This window comes from Camarhynchus parvulus, chromosome 17, assembly GCF_901933205.1.
Source record: "Camarhynchus parvulus chromosome 17, STF_HiC, whole genome shotgun sequence".
Classification (NCBI taxonomy): domain Eukaryota; kingdom Metazoa; phylum Chordata; class Aves; order Passeriformes; family Thraupidae; genus Camarhynchus; species Camarhynchus parvulus.
This window is the reverse complement of record NC_044587.1, coordinates 2,514,210-2,528,802: the sequence shown is the minus strand read 5'-3', so window position 1 is coordinate 2,528,802 and position 14,593 is coordinate 2,514,210. Positions and strand designations below refer to the sequence as shown.

General features: G+C 48.2%; 1 protein-coding gene across 3 annotated transcripts; it reads left to right on the top strand.

Annotated features, from left to right (window-relative positions):
- The first annotated feature begins 410 nt into the window (after nucleotides 1–410).
- Nucleotides 411–13,688, top strand: SNAPC4 (small nuclear RNA activating complex polypeptide 4). Of its 3 annotated transcripts, XM_030961691.1 has the most exons (23): nucleotides 411–597; nucleotides 1,213–1,259; nucleotides 1,547–1,720; nucleotides 2,095–2,220; nucleotides 2,880–2,958; nucleotides 3,470–3,551; nucleotides 4,077–4,181; nucleotides 4,655–4,727; nucleotides 4,993–5,157; nucleotides 5,374–5,521; nucleotides 5,803–5,909; nucleotides 6,163–6,257; nucleotides 6,404–6,498; nucleotides 6,759–6,844; nucleotides 7,308–7,712; nucleotides 8,102–8,191; nucleotides 8,415–8,646; nucleotides 8,736–8,806; nucleotides 9,134–9,232; nucleotides 9,458–9,485; nucleotides 9,912–11,986; nucleotides 12,450–12,580; nucleotides 13,214–13,688. In XM_030961691.1, exons 1-22 carry the CDS (start codon nucleotides 432–434, stop codon nucleotides 12,567–12,569), a joined length of 4,668 nt encoding a protein of 1,555 aa, XP_030817551.1. In that variant the 5' UTR covers nucleotides 411–431; the 3' UTR covers nucleotides 12,570–12,580; nucleotides 13,214–13,688. The 3 variants fall into 3 exon arrangements, with proteins under 3 accessions (XP_030817551.1, XP_030817552.1, XP_030817550.1); XM_030961692.1 differs by having other exon boundaries at nucleotides 7,311–7,712; nucleotides 12,450–13,688; XM_030961690.1 differs by having other exon boundaries at nucleotides 12,450–13,688.
- Nucleotides 13,689–14,593: the final 905 nt, after the last annotated feature.

Genomic DNA, 14,593 nt, shown 5'->3' with positions numbered 1-14,593 from the left:
GTGCCACTGAAGGCCGTGCCGCGGTGTCCCGGTGCCATTGAAGGCCGTGCCGCGGTGCCCCGGTGCCACTGAAGGCCGTGCCGCGGTGTCCCGGTGCCATTGAAGGCCGTGTCCCGGTGCCATTGAAGGCCGTGCCGCGGTGCCCCGGTGCCATTGAAGGCCGTGTCCCGGTGCCATTGAAGGCCGTGCCGCGGTGCCCCGGTGCCATTGAAGGCCGTGCCGCTGTGTCCCGGTGCCGCGGTCCCGTCCCGGGCCGATCTCTGCGGGTCCCGGGACCGCCCCCCGGCCGTGCACGTGCGCCGAGCCCCGTCTGGATTGGCTGCGCAGTGTCACGTGCCGGGTCAGCTGACCCGCGCTCGCAGCAGCGATTGGCGGAGCGGGGGGCGGGCCGGGGGCGGGGCCGGCGCAGCCCCGGGAGCGGCGGTACCGCCATGTCCCGCGGGCCGGGCCCGGCCGGGCCCCTGCGCTCCCCTCAGGGCCTGGACCTCGATGCGGAGCGGGAGAAGATCCGCCGCGAGATCGAGCAGCTGGAGCGCAGCCTGCAGCCCGGCGGGACCGACATCCAGCTGGCCTTGTCCGACTCCAGCCTCAGCTCCGGTACGGCTCCGGGGGGCTCGGGGCGCTCCCCGGCGCTTTGCGCGTTCCCTCTGCACCCAGAACCGGCAGCAGTGCCATGACGGGGCCCAAGCGGCCTCACCCAGCGCTGTGTGAGCCGCGGCGTGCCCAGAGCGGTGTGCAGAGCCCAGAGCGGTCGGTGCCGGCGGGAGCGGCGCTGCCCGAGCGGCTGCACCCCCGGTCCTGCGGGCGCTGCGGCTCCAGGACCCCGCCCGCAGCCGGTGCCACCCCCGGTCCTGCGGCTCCGGGACCCCGCCCGCAGCCGGTGCCACCCCCGGCTGGTGCCGAGGTTGTGCTCTCTGGCCTCGGCGCTGTCACTTGGCTCTCACCCGGGTGCCTGCCTCTCATGTGCAGCTCCACCGTTCAGCTTTGCTGTGCTAACCCAGAGCTGCGTTTTTACCTTGTCCAGAACAAATAAATGGACTATAACAATGCACTTCTTACTTGACAACGTTGTCAGCATCCAGACCCACTGATGGTCACGTCTGAGATCTGTCTGGTGCTTTTTCCTCTGTGCTTTAATTGAAAAGATTTGGGTTTAGATCTTTCCTTTTATCCCACTGCAATCAGCATTTTTGTGTTTTGTTTGTCTAACAGATGGTGATGATGAAGATGATGATGATGAAGATTCTTATGCTGAAATGGTAACTGTTTTTTCTTTAAGTATGTATTTCCAGTTTTGAAGGGAAACCTCGCCCTGCTCTGGGGAAATCCAGGCAATGCCTCGTGCTCAGTAAAACCTGGATTTGGGTGTTCCTGCCCAGGACTTTGTTATCCAGGCTCAGAGGCCTCCCTGCAGACCCCCACAGGCTGTGGGCACACAGCACCTTCAGCTGAGGAAGGGCTGAGTTACAGCACTGGTTGTTACAGACCTGCTTTTCCAACAGCTGCTTTTGTCTCTTGTCTCCCTAAATGCCTTCTCTGCCTCCAGGAAGTGGAAGTGGAAGAAGACAGCAGTGATGATGATGATGATGATGATGATGATATTGAAAGCCTGCCCCAGGATCCAGAAACCTGCCTGCAGATGAACCATGTGTACCAGGACGTTATCAAGGAAAAGATTGAGGAGGTGGAGCTGCTCATTGCACAGAACAGAGCCCAGCAGGTGAGCACAGCAGCAGTGAAATGCTCATTCCTGTGCTTTTCTGCGTTTGCCATTTGCCTTCCTTCCTTCCCCTCAAGCCCAGGACTGAGGTGGTTTATTTAACTGATGATTCCATGCTTTCTTACAATAAAAAAAGGGTATTTTGCATGTTATATTTTAGCTTGTTGTGGGAAGTTAGTATTTTATTAAGCTTTTTAATCATCTGCACTGTGCAAACAGAGGAAGTTCCAAATGCTGCCTTTGACTCCTGCACTGATTTTGAACCTGGTGCTGCAGGTTTGAGCCCTGCCTGGGGTGTCTGTGAGGGCTCAGCTCTCTGAAATCAGCACTTTGGAGGAGACACTGATGCTGTTCAATTCATTCTTGTATTGCAGAAGGAAATCATGGATGAGCGTGACGGTTCAAAAACAACCAAGGCAGGAGATGGCAGAAATCTACCAGCAAATGTGTTTTTGGGTCATTTTATGAAGCCATACTTTAAGGATAAAATAACTGGAATTGTAAGTAAATAAAAGCAGCTTCCAGACTGGTGTGTCTTCAGTGATGGTTGTGCCCTGGAATGTGTTTGAACTGTTCTCATTTCAGGTGTGTAACTGACTGTCACTCCTCAGCCTGAAACCTTTTCCCTCTCACTTGTCACTCTCCCTCTTTTGGAGATGTTTGTTCAGCCCTGTGAGGTCTGAGGAGTGGAATTGCAGCCACCAGGGGCTTGAATGTTCTTGGGTTTAACTTAACTTTAATTGTCTTCATTTCCATGACCCAATTCCATGCTGCTCTTTAAAGCCCTCACTGAAATCTGATCTGCTTGTCTGTGAAACTGAGTTTTCTCAGTTCCTGAGATTTTCTGTATTTTTTTAATATTTTCTGGAACAATCAGTAGTACTTCTTTTATGTGTTTTAAAAGGCCGTCAGCAAAAAGAGATCTTGGCTTTTTGTGGTAGCCAAGATGTCAACTATCATCATCCATATATTAATATATTCAAGCAATTACTGGTAATATTTTTATTTAATTAAATTATGTAGCTAAGCAGTGTGAGTGTGACAGTTTGCACAAGTTTGAGTTTCCAGTTATTATTGTATCAGTTCATGCTGGAGTTTTAAGTAGAAACAGTAATTTTGTCTGACTCTGAGTGTATCTAACCCTTCTAACGCTCACCAGGGCCCTCCTCCCAATGAAGAGGCCAAGGAAAAGGCAGCTCAGGGCATCAAATCCTTTGAACAGCTGCATTCATCCAAGTGTAAGTAAGTCTGGGTGCTGTTCAGTGCTCTAGAAGAGCTGTAACATGTATATATTCATATAACAAATGTATATATTCATATTGTTTGTGTGTGTTCCTGTTTGCAGTTAAACATCAACACCTCTGCCTGACTCACAAAAAGTTGTTAGAAGGGAGTGGGGTGCTCTGTAAATTATTTGAGTGAGTCATTAAGGACTCCTTTTCCATTTGTTCTGCTGATCAGCTCCTGTGAGCACTCCTAAACCAAGTGAGGTGGTGCAAGGTGCCCAGATGAGGGCAGTTCAGGGGACACCTGCAGCTCCAGATGCTCACAGGGTGATTCCTTTATTGGGGTCCCTTTGGGGATCCCAGTGAAACCGAGCCAGAGGCTGTGCCTTGCCCAGGTCTGACAGCACGTGGGTGATTTGTGCAGGGAGCTCCCACTGCAGAGCTGCAGGACATTCCCTGGCAGCACTGGGTGTCTCCTGGCAGTGGTTCTGTGCTGATTCTGGCTGCTCCCTGTCTGCTTTAGGGAAAGCTGCAGAGAAGACGCTGCTGCAGAAATCCGTGGTGAGCGACCGCCTGCAGCGCCTGCTCCAGCCAAAGCTGCTCAAGTGAGTTCTGCCCCAAAATCTCCTCTTCCCCTGCTGAGAACATTGCATGGCAAAGGAGGAGAAGGGATGTGCAGATTTCCCCTTCCTCCAGCAAGTTCCTGTGTAAATTGCTTGTGTTTGTGGGATTTTACCATCTATTTCTTCCCCTTGGCACTGTGGTGTAACTTAAAATACTTTGCAGGGCTTGGAGCTGAAACTGTGATGTGTGGTGAGGCCTAAAGGTGTGTCCAGCAAGGGATTTCTGTGCTGGAGCTGGCAGAGTCTTTATGGCTGTTGCAGCAACCATTGGTTCTCTGTGTAAACACCAAAATGGTTTATCTGAAACCTGCTGTGGGTCAGGGTTTGCATGGAAGAGGCAGAAATATGGCAATGAGTGTGCCTTGTGAGAGAACAGTTTTGTGTGCAAATAAACCTGAAGGGAGGAATGGAACTGATGGGGAAGGTGTCTCTGCTGTACATCTCCTGATGCCATTGACCTCGTTCCCATCTATCCCCTTAAATAGTAATAAAAATGTCTTTGAACAGGTTGAGTTATTGGAATCAGAAACTGGAGAAAATCAAGACTGAAACAGAAAAAGAGACCTTGGAAAAGCAAATCAAAGATTTGGAGCAAGAAATAGAGGCAATTAAGTAAGAAGTCTTTCTATGTTCTTGGTGAAAAATGAAATGTCTTAGAGTTTAGCTCTAAAAGTTCCCTTCCCTCCTTCTACTTCTAGATGGGTCATTGGTGTTGGGTTGTAAAAATCAGGTGCTGTTGTGGCTCTGTAGCTCTCTCATCTCCACTGTTCTTTACTAAGAGATGTGTTTGGGTCTTGATACACAAAGTGCCTGCACCCAGCATAGAGGTGCTGCTTTAAATGGTTCTTTAGCAACAAAGGAGCAAAGCTCTGATTTTTTTCATATTTTTGAGCTTTTGCTCATGAACAAATCTAGAGCAACATGTTTTGATATGGCATTAATTGTTTCTCCTGCTAATCCGAGTGTTGAGTCCTTGTGGAAGTCAGGAACAGGTAGGAGGAATGAGATGAGGCAGGGTCAAGAAGACAAAGTGCTTCATTAACCATTTAATGATTCTTTCTTCCTTTTTGTACCTTCTGCTGTAGCCAACTCCCAGAAAGTGACTTAATAGGAAACAGATTTGATGAGCATGACTGGGACAAGATTTCAAACATCCATGTGAGTTGGGGGATCAGCTGCTTTATTGCTTCTGATATCTGGGTCCTTCCTCTTGAGAATCCCTGATTGGTTTGCATCCAATGTTTCCACCTTGCATTTCTCCAAGCTGACTGTTAAGTGATCTCAACTTGTTAAATTTAGTGATTTAATTCTGGAAAACTTGGCAGTAAGACATACTTGGAATGCAAAATATTGATTTTCCTGTTTGTCCAGGTGTCTTAATCCCAGCTATGAGACTAAACATATTTTTGTTGGATTTTTTTAGTTTGATGGACAACGTAGCTCAGAAGAACTGAGGAAGTTTTGGCAAAACTGGGAGCATCCAAGCATCAACAAAGAGGAATGGACTGAGGAGGAGCTGGACAGGCTGAAGCAGATTGCTGCTGAGCACGACTGCCTGGACTGGCAGAGCATTGCCCAGGAGCTGGGGGTAAGGTCTGAGCTGGCAACTTGGTTCACTCTGGCTTTATTTTGCCTCTTGTCAGGTTTAAAAAACAATGTTAATACTAATTTAGTGTTAATTAATGTTTTCTGAGGAGTGTCCAAGAGCAGTACCAAAAAGGTTTGGTGCTTTAGCTTTTCCCTCTTGCTTTTTGTCCTCATAAATAACTAATTACCTGCTTCTCTCTGTTTTCCCTGTATTAAGACAAACAGGACACCTTTCCAGTGCTTGCAGAAATACCAACTCTATAACAAAGATTTAAAAAGGAAAGAATGGACCAAGGATGAGGATCAGATGCTTTTAGAACTTGTTCAGGAGATGAGAGTGGGAAGCCATATCCCATACAAGAAAAGTAAGTGGCCCACAAGTGACAAGGCTTTCATTCACCTGGAATGCTTCACTCTCCCAGTCTCTTTTCCTTGGTGATCTCTGCCTTTCCTGTTTCATTATATGAGCAAGAACTTCATATCTCTTGGAACCTTTATCCATGCTGGAAATTTGGCTGAAACTGGCAGAGCACCATTTTTAAAGAGATTAAAGTGCTGCTTGTGGCAATCACTGCTTGCAGCTGTTGTCCAGATAAAGGAAGAAGCATTAATTACAACAGATTAAAATAAACCTTTTAATTTCCAGTTGCTTATTACATGGAAGGAAGAGATTCTGCTCAGCTGATTTACCGCTGGACAAAGAGTGTGGACCCCAGCTTGAAGAAAGGACCCTGGACACCAGAGGAAGATGCTGTAAGTTCTATTCTCCGGGCCTGGAATTGCAGGGTGGGAATGTTGGAGTGCTGAGGAGTGGCATGGCTGTAAATCTGAGTTTGAGGAGTGTGAAACAGACCAAGGTGGGCACTCCACAGCTCAAGAGCGCTTAGAAGCTCCTAAACAGTTTTGTCCAGAGATTTGCACAAGAAACAAACAGAACTGCTGCTGTCTCAGGCCTGTTAGGGTTGATCCTGGTGAGGCTTTCAGCTCTTGCTCTGCCTGCACACAGATGCTGCTGGCTGCAGTTAAGAAGTACAAGGAGAAGGACTGGTACAAAATCCGGAGGGAAGTGCCGGGCAGGAGCGACGCCCAGTGCCGGGACCGGTGAGTTCAGGCCAGGGAACATTTTCACTAAACAAGGGAAAGCTCTGACTGGGAATGCTGGGTTTGTTCAGCCTTGGAGTGCAGGGATGGTCTGATTTTTACAAGCAGGATTGAATGTTCCTAACTGTAATGTTGTCATTTGGAAGGTATTTAAAAGCATTGCACTGGGATGTAAAGAAAGGCAAGTGGAGCTTGGAGGAAGAGGAGCAGCTGATTGAACTGGTTCAAAAGCATGGCCTAGGTAGGTGTTTCTGTGGCTTAATCTTTAGAGGTGTCATTGAGGTTTTCTCTTCTTTCATTGTAAGCCCTGCAGGCTCTGCTTTGTACTGATGATTGCAACTTCTCTCTATTGTGTGTTATGGGTATGAGATCCATTCATGCAGTAGCTCTGTCTCTTATCCAGGGAAATGTATAACATGTGTATAATGGCTGCATTGGAAGGCCTGTTGCTCAGTTTGTGGCACAAATAAAAATGTTCTGCATCCTCTGCATCCTTTTCAGGTCGCTGGAGTAAAATAGCTTCAGAGCTGCCCCATCGGACTGGTGCCCAATGCCTGAGCAAGTGGACAGTCATGATTGGCTCTAAGGTATTGTGGGAATCCTGCTATGTCACAGCCCCATCTCTTCAATTAAGTTTCTCTAAGCTAAAAGTAGAATCCTAAAAGTGAAATCAATAAAAAAATTGACATTGATTTCACACACTCAAGGTTTTTGTTGTGGATTTCACAATTTGATTTTTTGGTAGGTAAAGCAGCCTTTGTTCTGAAGGGCTGAAGTTTATTTGCTGTATATTTATATATTATTCAGAATCCTTTCCTGCCTTGAAATGCCTGTAAGAGTGGGATATATGTAGGTTTTCATGTCTGTACTTCATGAGTTGCCATTTTTGATCCCAGGCACTCAAGAAATTCTGGCTGCTTAAGACCATATTAAAGATGGTCTTGTTTCCAAAATCTTGTTTCCTTTGGAAAAGGAAACTTCCTGATTTGAGAGAGTTGCAAGGCAGGGGTGAGCACTGACTAAAACTTGTGTGTGCTTGTTTTGATCAAGAAGAAAAGATCTGGGGCAATCAAACGGCGCCACGCTGAGGAGAGCTCCAGCCCCTCAGAGAGCAGCAGTGAGGAGGACCTGGAGCTGGAGCTGGAGCTGGCAAACAACTCAGAGGAGGAGAAGGTGACCACGAGAAAGGAGAAGTTTGCAGTCCCCAGCATTGACCTGTGGATACCAACAGGGACAGACAAACAGGAGGCAACCAGAGAGAGACACCAGATCCAATCCCTCCTCTCTGCTGCCAGGGCTGGCACAGGGAGCAGCTGCAGTGAGGTTCCAAGGGCAGGGTGTGATGGAGACAGAGCTGCTGATAAATCATCTGAGCTGAACACCGTGCTCATGGGCATTGGAAATGCCTGTTCCACAGATGTGCTGGTGAAGAATCCAGCAGAAGTGATGGCCAAGGTGAGCTGGGATGAGGGCTTGGATCAGAAGTTGGAAGTGCAGCTGCTGCAGTAAGGGCAGGATGTGATGGGCAGATAACATCTTGCTGTTCATTCCCTTGCAGTGTTAAGTCAAAAAATGTGAAGATAATTACCCGGTAAATTCTGGGTTTTGGGTTTTTGGTAGATCCCTCACACAAAAGCTTCTGTGAAAAAGGCATTTCACAGAAATGATGTTGTGATGATGCACAAGGATTAAAAGGGAAGGTCTCCAGAGTTGATTTCATTTAGTAAGGTAGCTTCAACAGCAGCAATGTTGAGAACTTGTACCTGCTGTGCATATCCAGTGCAAATCTTTTTTTTTTTGAGGGACTTTCCCTTCTGTATTTTCTTGTGTTCTTTCATCTTCAGGCTTCCCAGTGTGGGAAACACGTGCTGCGGGTTAGCCTGGAGGAGGTGAGGAGAATACTGAAGACCAACACGCGCTTCCAGAGGAAACTGGTGAGTGCCTCTTGTGTCTTGTCTGCTCTTGTGATGTGAGCACTGCCAGGCTGTGCTTAGTAGGAATTCATTTTTATATAATCACAGATCTTGCACTGCAATCCCAAGAGGAAAAGCTCACAGTTTTTTGTCCTGACTGCCCTGTGAATGGTTTGTCCTGGGACTGATGGCAGAACCTTCCTAATGGGAACTCTTAATTGTGTATTTTTTCATGCAATTAAAGATGCCGAGACCTGCCAGGCTTTTAGCCATGCCCCCTGGAGTGGGTGCAGCTGTTGGCCAGGATGCCCAGGGGCTGCAGGAGCTGCCCAGGAGAGCTTGGCGCTGGCACAAGGAGCACTGGAGGAGGCTGAGCCTGGACAGGAAGCTGCTGATGGCAGTGACCCCTTGGGTGGGCAATGTGCTGCTGCCCCGCACCCTGCGGGCTGGCAGGATGGCTTTCCACCACACAAAAGGTACTGGGGACCCATCCTACCTCTGTCCCTACTTTCTGATGTCTTCTGAGTGATTTCCCAGCTGATTTTGATGTTGGATTTCTTCCCAGCTGCTGCTATTCACGAGAAGGTTAAGTCAGTGAGTCTCACCAGCACTCCCCTGTTTGCACTGCTTATTCAGGTAAATTTTACTGTCTTAATAGCATTACCTGCTTTCAAACAGGGGGAGTCTTTCTTTTTCAGTATTTGAGGCTTAAATACATGGTTTAACTTTATTTCTTAAACAAATAATCTAATTATTGGACTAATCTGCCCTCATGGTTTGCACATGAAGTTTCTTAAATAAGTCCTGCATCCAAAGTCTTGTCCTGCCAGGGCTTTTTCTGTAAGTGTAAAATATCCCCAGAATCTTGCATGTGGAGCATGTCCCATCTATCTTGCTTTGTCACTGACCCCACCAATACATTTTTGTTCTCCTTTGAATGTTAATGAAGCTCTCACCTTGCAGCTCCTCCAGATTGATACCAAGGGCTGTATGAGGATTATTAAGGAGAGGAACCTGAGGCAGTTGGAGCTGCTTAAGGCTAATGCAAAGAGCCCTCAGCAGGTATTGTGGTTTTAAGCTTTCCCCAATGAAATCTTGACTAAAATAAGCACTTATAAACTGTGTGGCCACACAATTAATGTGTGTTAGCTGTTTTGGTTCAGAGGCACAATCAAATGTTGGCTGTATTTGTTCAAGAGGTGGCAGATCTGGGTTTGATTCACATCTGTGCTGTTTTAATCACCTTTAAATCTATCAGAAGTATAATTTAATATACTTTTTTTACAGGCTTCCCAAAATACAGAGACTTCTTCAGGTACCTACCAGAACATTTATTTTTGTGATGTGCAAGAACTTTCCCATAATTCATCACTGTTACATTAATAACCAGTTTAACTGAAGGAGAGCTTTGGGGGACAAACCTGCATTGTCATGCTCATTTTTGCTAGCTCTTGGATCTTTAAGCATGTTCCCCTTTGGTAAGGACTGGAAAAAACCCTGATGGGCTGGGGAACCAGTGGCTCTGGACCAGTTCAGTGGGGTGTTAGGGTGCATTCCTGGCCCATCTCTCATTTCTGGGGGCAGTTACCCCTTGTTCGGTTGTTGGGAGGTGGCTTGATTAAATCAGGACTGTAGTGTTGTAGGAATTCTCACAAACAGGAATTTTGCCACATTCCTTGATGTTTAATGAGAAATGGCTTTTGGAAATACCGTTCATTCATTGTCATTTTATCCTCTGCAGGCAACTCATCCCAGGCTTGTTCTCAGAGGAATTCCCAACAGGGCAACCCCAAGAGTGCTGTCAGGAGAGCTCCTGCCTTGAGAGCACGGGCCAGCCCCACTGGTGCCTTGGAGAGCTGTGCCCCAGCTGTGCAGGGAGCTCCCCCAGCCCAGGGCCAAAGGTACAAGGTGAAAACTGTCTCAGAATTGCTGCAAGAGAAGCGTTGGAGGAGGATCCAGGCCAGGGCAGCCATGCAGAGGACAGTGCTGGTTGCCCCACAGGTGCTAGTTTCAGGGCCTTTGATAATCCAGCACCCAGCACAGCAAATCATTCCCTCTGCACAAGCAGGGAGCACACCTGCAGCAGCTGCTGGGACAGACAGCCAAGTACAGGGTTCACCAGTGCCCACAAGGACTTCAGCTGCAGGTTCTGCTCCTGCTCCTGTGCCTGAAAACCATTCCTCTGCAGTGCCAGAAACTGGGGAGAGCCCTGGCTGCTCACAAGGGACAGATCTACAGTCAAGTAAGGACCTAAAAAAGGGAGCTCTGGGAAGCAGCCCTGAAGGAAAGGTTTCTCCAGGTGTGAGTCCAGCTGCAGCAGAGAAGGCCCCAGACCAGGGAGGGTGCAATGGTCAGGTCACAGCCAGTAGCTCAGCTTCAGCAGTGTTGCACAGCCAGGCTTTTGTGCCTCACCAGGTCACAGTGGTGGCTCTTGGCCTGGAGTCTGGCACCAATCAATTGTCCCTTTCCACACCAGTCACCAGTGAGCTGGAGAGTAACAGACCACAGCAGAGGCCAGTCAGCCTGCTGCCTGCTCTGGTCACGCCACAAGCTGCTTCTCCTGTGATTCCCAGCAGCATCCTGCCCTTCAAGTGGGTTGTAACCCCCCAAGGTCTGCTCCCCAGCCCTGTGCAGACTCTGGTGGGTGTTCCCCAGGGAATGCCAGCTGCTCCTGGGGGAAGCCAGGCTCAGACAGCTGTGACTTCCAATGGCAATGTCTCTGCTTTGGGAGGGACTCCTGTACCAGCTGAAGCAAATCCACCTCACCCCAGCAGTGCAGAGACAAAAGGGCCGAGTTCCCAGCTGGCAAGAGTTCCTTTGGGAAAGGCAGCTGGCCAGTCCACAAATCTCTTACCTGTGACCCCAGTGAGTGCTGGATGCACCACATCCAGCGTTTCTGCTGTAACCCCTGCGTGTTCAGATGGCTCCTCCACGGCTCCAGACTCCTCTGCAGCTCCAGCTGCCAGCCCAGCCCTGTGGGCCTTGCTGCTGCCCCAGACACAGCCCCCTGCCAGCACTCAGGGCTCTGACTCCCAGCCTGTGCCCAGTCCCACCAGCTTGGGAAGGAGCAGTGACTCCATCACAACAAATGGATCATCCTCCAACCCAGGCAGCAGCAGGAGAGGGGCTGTGCTCTGGCCAGGAGCTGCAGCTCTTCCCAGCAGTGTCCCAGGGAGCTCTGCCTGCTCTGGTGCCCAGGCACTGAGGAACAGACCCATTGCCTCCAAACCACCGAGCACTGATGTCCCCCCCCAGCCAAGCACCTCCCATGCACAGAAGAATCTCCTTGACTTCAGCCTGATCTCCCTGGAGGACCAGGGGCTGGTGAAAGAGTGGCTGAGTGGCAAGCAAGGGGTTCAGGTGCCACCATTGCAGACCAGGCTGCCTTATCTGCCACCTTTCCTCTGCAGCATCAAAACTCTCTCAAGGCTCCTTCTGCAGAAAGCAGCTCTGGAGGTGCAAGCAGCCTCTCTCCTGACCTCTGAGGCCAGCGGGGATGGGGGCACTGGGGATCTTTTCCATGCTATTGGAGAACTGGTGCAGCAGAAACTGGGTGATAACCCTGCTTACCTCCTGCTGAAAGCCAGATTCCTGGCAGCCTTCACACTCCCAGCTGTCCTGGCAACTCTGTCTCCTCCCAGAGTGACAACAACTGTGTCAGCCGGGAAGCAGCTTGAGGAGAGTGATGACGAGGAGTGGCAGAGTGAGAACGAAGTGTTTAAGGAAGAGAGCTGTGGGAATGAATTAACAGGAGTACAGGAAGACTGGAGACTTGGGGATGAGCCTGGAGACGAAGATGCTGATTTACTAAATCAGGTAAAACAGATTCCAGGGGCAAAAAGCAGAAAATTACTGCCAGATAAATATTGCACTGGATTCCAGGGGGAAGCCCCCACTGTTCTTAAGTGTAGCAGAAATTTGGTCTTTTTGAATAAACAGTTCTGCAGATGCTGAAAGGAAAAGCTGTGCGGCTCAGCTGGGAGGGTGAAATCCCATGGTTTATGTAGCACCTAAAACTTGCCATGACAGTTCCCAGAAAAGTATCAAGGCTCCCTTCCCCTTTCTGTTTATAATCTGCTCTTGCCTTTTTGAAGTCAGGTCTTTGTTTTTACTCTGTAAACTGATGTTTTGTGCCTTCTCTGGCACTGGTAATGGAATGTTGCCCCATGCATCATGAAAGATTGTTTTAGAAATGTTGCTGAGCTCCCTAAATCAGGAAGGTGGCTGAAGGGGTTGTTTGTAATTCTCTGGTGTTGATCATCTCCTGCTTCTGTTGCAGGACATGGGGGCTGAGGAGGGCCCTGCTCAGCCTGCCTTGGGCTCCTGCACTGATGGGGCTGATGCCAGAGCTCCCCAAAGCAGGAGAAGTGCCCGCTTCAGGAAGAGGAGGAGGACATGAGAAGGAGATGTGTTAGTAGCTCCTCAGTGGTTTGTACTTCTTGCTGAGAAGCTGAACCACGTTTGTCTGTGGTTCAGCTCAGACAGTGACTCATGACCCCAGGAAAGGACTGAAATGATCTCTGCTCTTGTTCCCCGAGGACACAGAGTTCTACAGTCACCATCAAGCACAGCCTAAGGCTGATAATATTTTGGGAAGAGGGAAAGTTGATGTCTCTACAATAAAATTATATATAAACTCATGAAATTCAAACATTTGGCAGCCTTTTAGTTCATGCCCTGAACCCTACTTAGTATGCACCTAGTTGGTAGCACTCTACAGGCTTGACAGTGGAGTTTTTCTTTAATACTTCACCTTTGAGCAACTTGGTGGGGTTTGGGGTTTATTTCCCCCATTTGGCTTCATTTCTGTGCAGTTATAACAGGTCACCTTCTGCAGGGTACAAATGGCTGATGTCCTCATACCTGCTGAGGCTTTTGGTGCTCTGGATGGAATGAACATGAGCAGTGTTTGATTGACATGGTGGTCAGATGAGACTGGTTGGAGATTTTTTCTTTTCTTGAAAATTTATTTTAGGAACTCCAAAAGGGCAAGTTCCCTGTAAAAATGTGTGACTGATAGGAGCTGTTTGTGCTTTGTTACAGGGGTCATGGAATGAGCTCTGCCTTCCTGCATGGCAGGAGGAGATAATCTTTGCACTGTTCACCTTTACCACTTCCAATGCTGACTGGATGGAGCTGGGGAAGAGGAAAATGCTGGATTGATTTTCCCATCCCTCAGCAAAATCCACATCTGTAGGCAAGGTTTAAAAATGATGGAAACTGGCTGGAGGGAAATCTTGCAGGCACAGACTCCTGCTCTTTCAAACTCCCACCTGCCATAGATTCTGAGGGGGAATATTGCTAGAAATGTGGGGAAACAAGCAATGGTGGTTATTTATTTCCTTCTTGTGTTGTTTATGTGAATGCTTATCCATGTTCAGAATATGTTAATTGGGTGGTTTTTAGTGCTGTGACAGTGGCTTTGCTTGGTAACTGACTGAATACTGTGGAATAAGCAGCAGATTAATTTTGTATCAAAATGACTCTTAAGTATTTGTTGAAATACAGATGTTTTATTTTTCACACTTAAAAATTACTGATGTGTTCTGTGTGGGTTTTTTTTTTTCCTGGTAAATAGTGCTTTTAATAATGTGTGTATGAGAGTGATTGCTAATGAGAAAAATGAAGTTTTCAGGCTGCATGAAAACCAGGGAAAATAGGGGAAATGAATATTCATGTGCCTAAAACTGCAGGATTGAATTAGGATTCTTCCTTGATTCTTCCACAGCCTGCCCTGTACAGACATCACAAATCACTTAAAAAAACTTGTTTCTTCATTTATAACCCAGCAATTTCTGTCTCACAGAGAGGTGCAAGGTTAGCTGAGGCAAAGCTGATAAAATCTAGAGGGAAAGTGCTGTGAAAGCTTCATTGCACTGCAGTGACTGAACTCCCCTGAGTGCAGTGGGGAGTTGGGAGTTTGAGCTTTTCCACAAGGGCTCTTCAGGCAGAGCCGGGGGCAGAGGGGCACTGGGTGCCAGTGTTGCTATAATTTGTTATCAAGACTTTATGGAGCAAAAGGAATGATTGTGGAAGGCTCTCCTCTTGCAGTGTACTCTGTTTTCCATAAGCCACTATAGATAGCAGTTTTCCAGGAAATTCAGCTGTGGCAGAGTTGTGGGTGCTGTGTCCAGGCTGTTACAGTGAGGCACTGGTGGGAAAGGTGAGCTGTGCTCTAAATGATTGTTGCCCTTTGCAAATGCTGCTGAAAAGATGCCCTTGTCATTTATTTGTGGGGAAACTGCGTAAGCAGCAGCTGGCTTTGTCCTTTTCCAGGATTAAATTGATTTGTCACTAGAATAACACCTCCCCAGGCTAAACTGGTCAATTAACAGGAGCACTGATTACCTCCAGCAAGGGCACAGCTGACACAGGTACTGCATCTTTTTTTAGTGTAAAGCTAATTTAATAACAAGAAACACA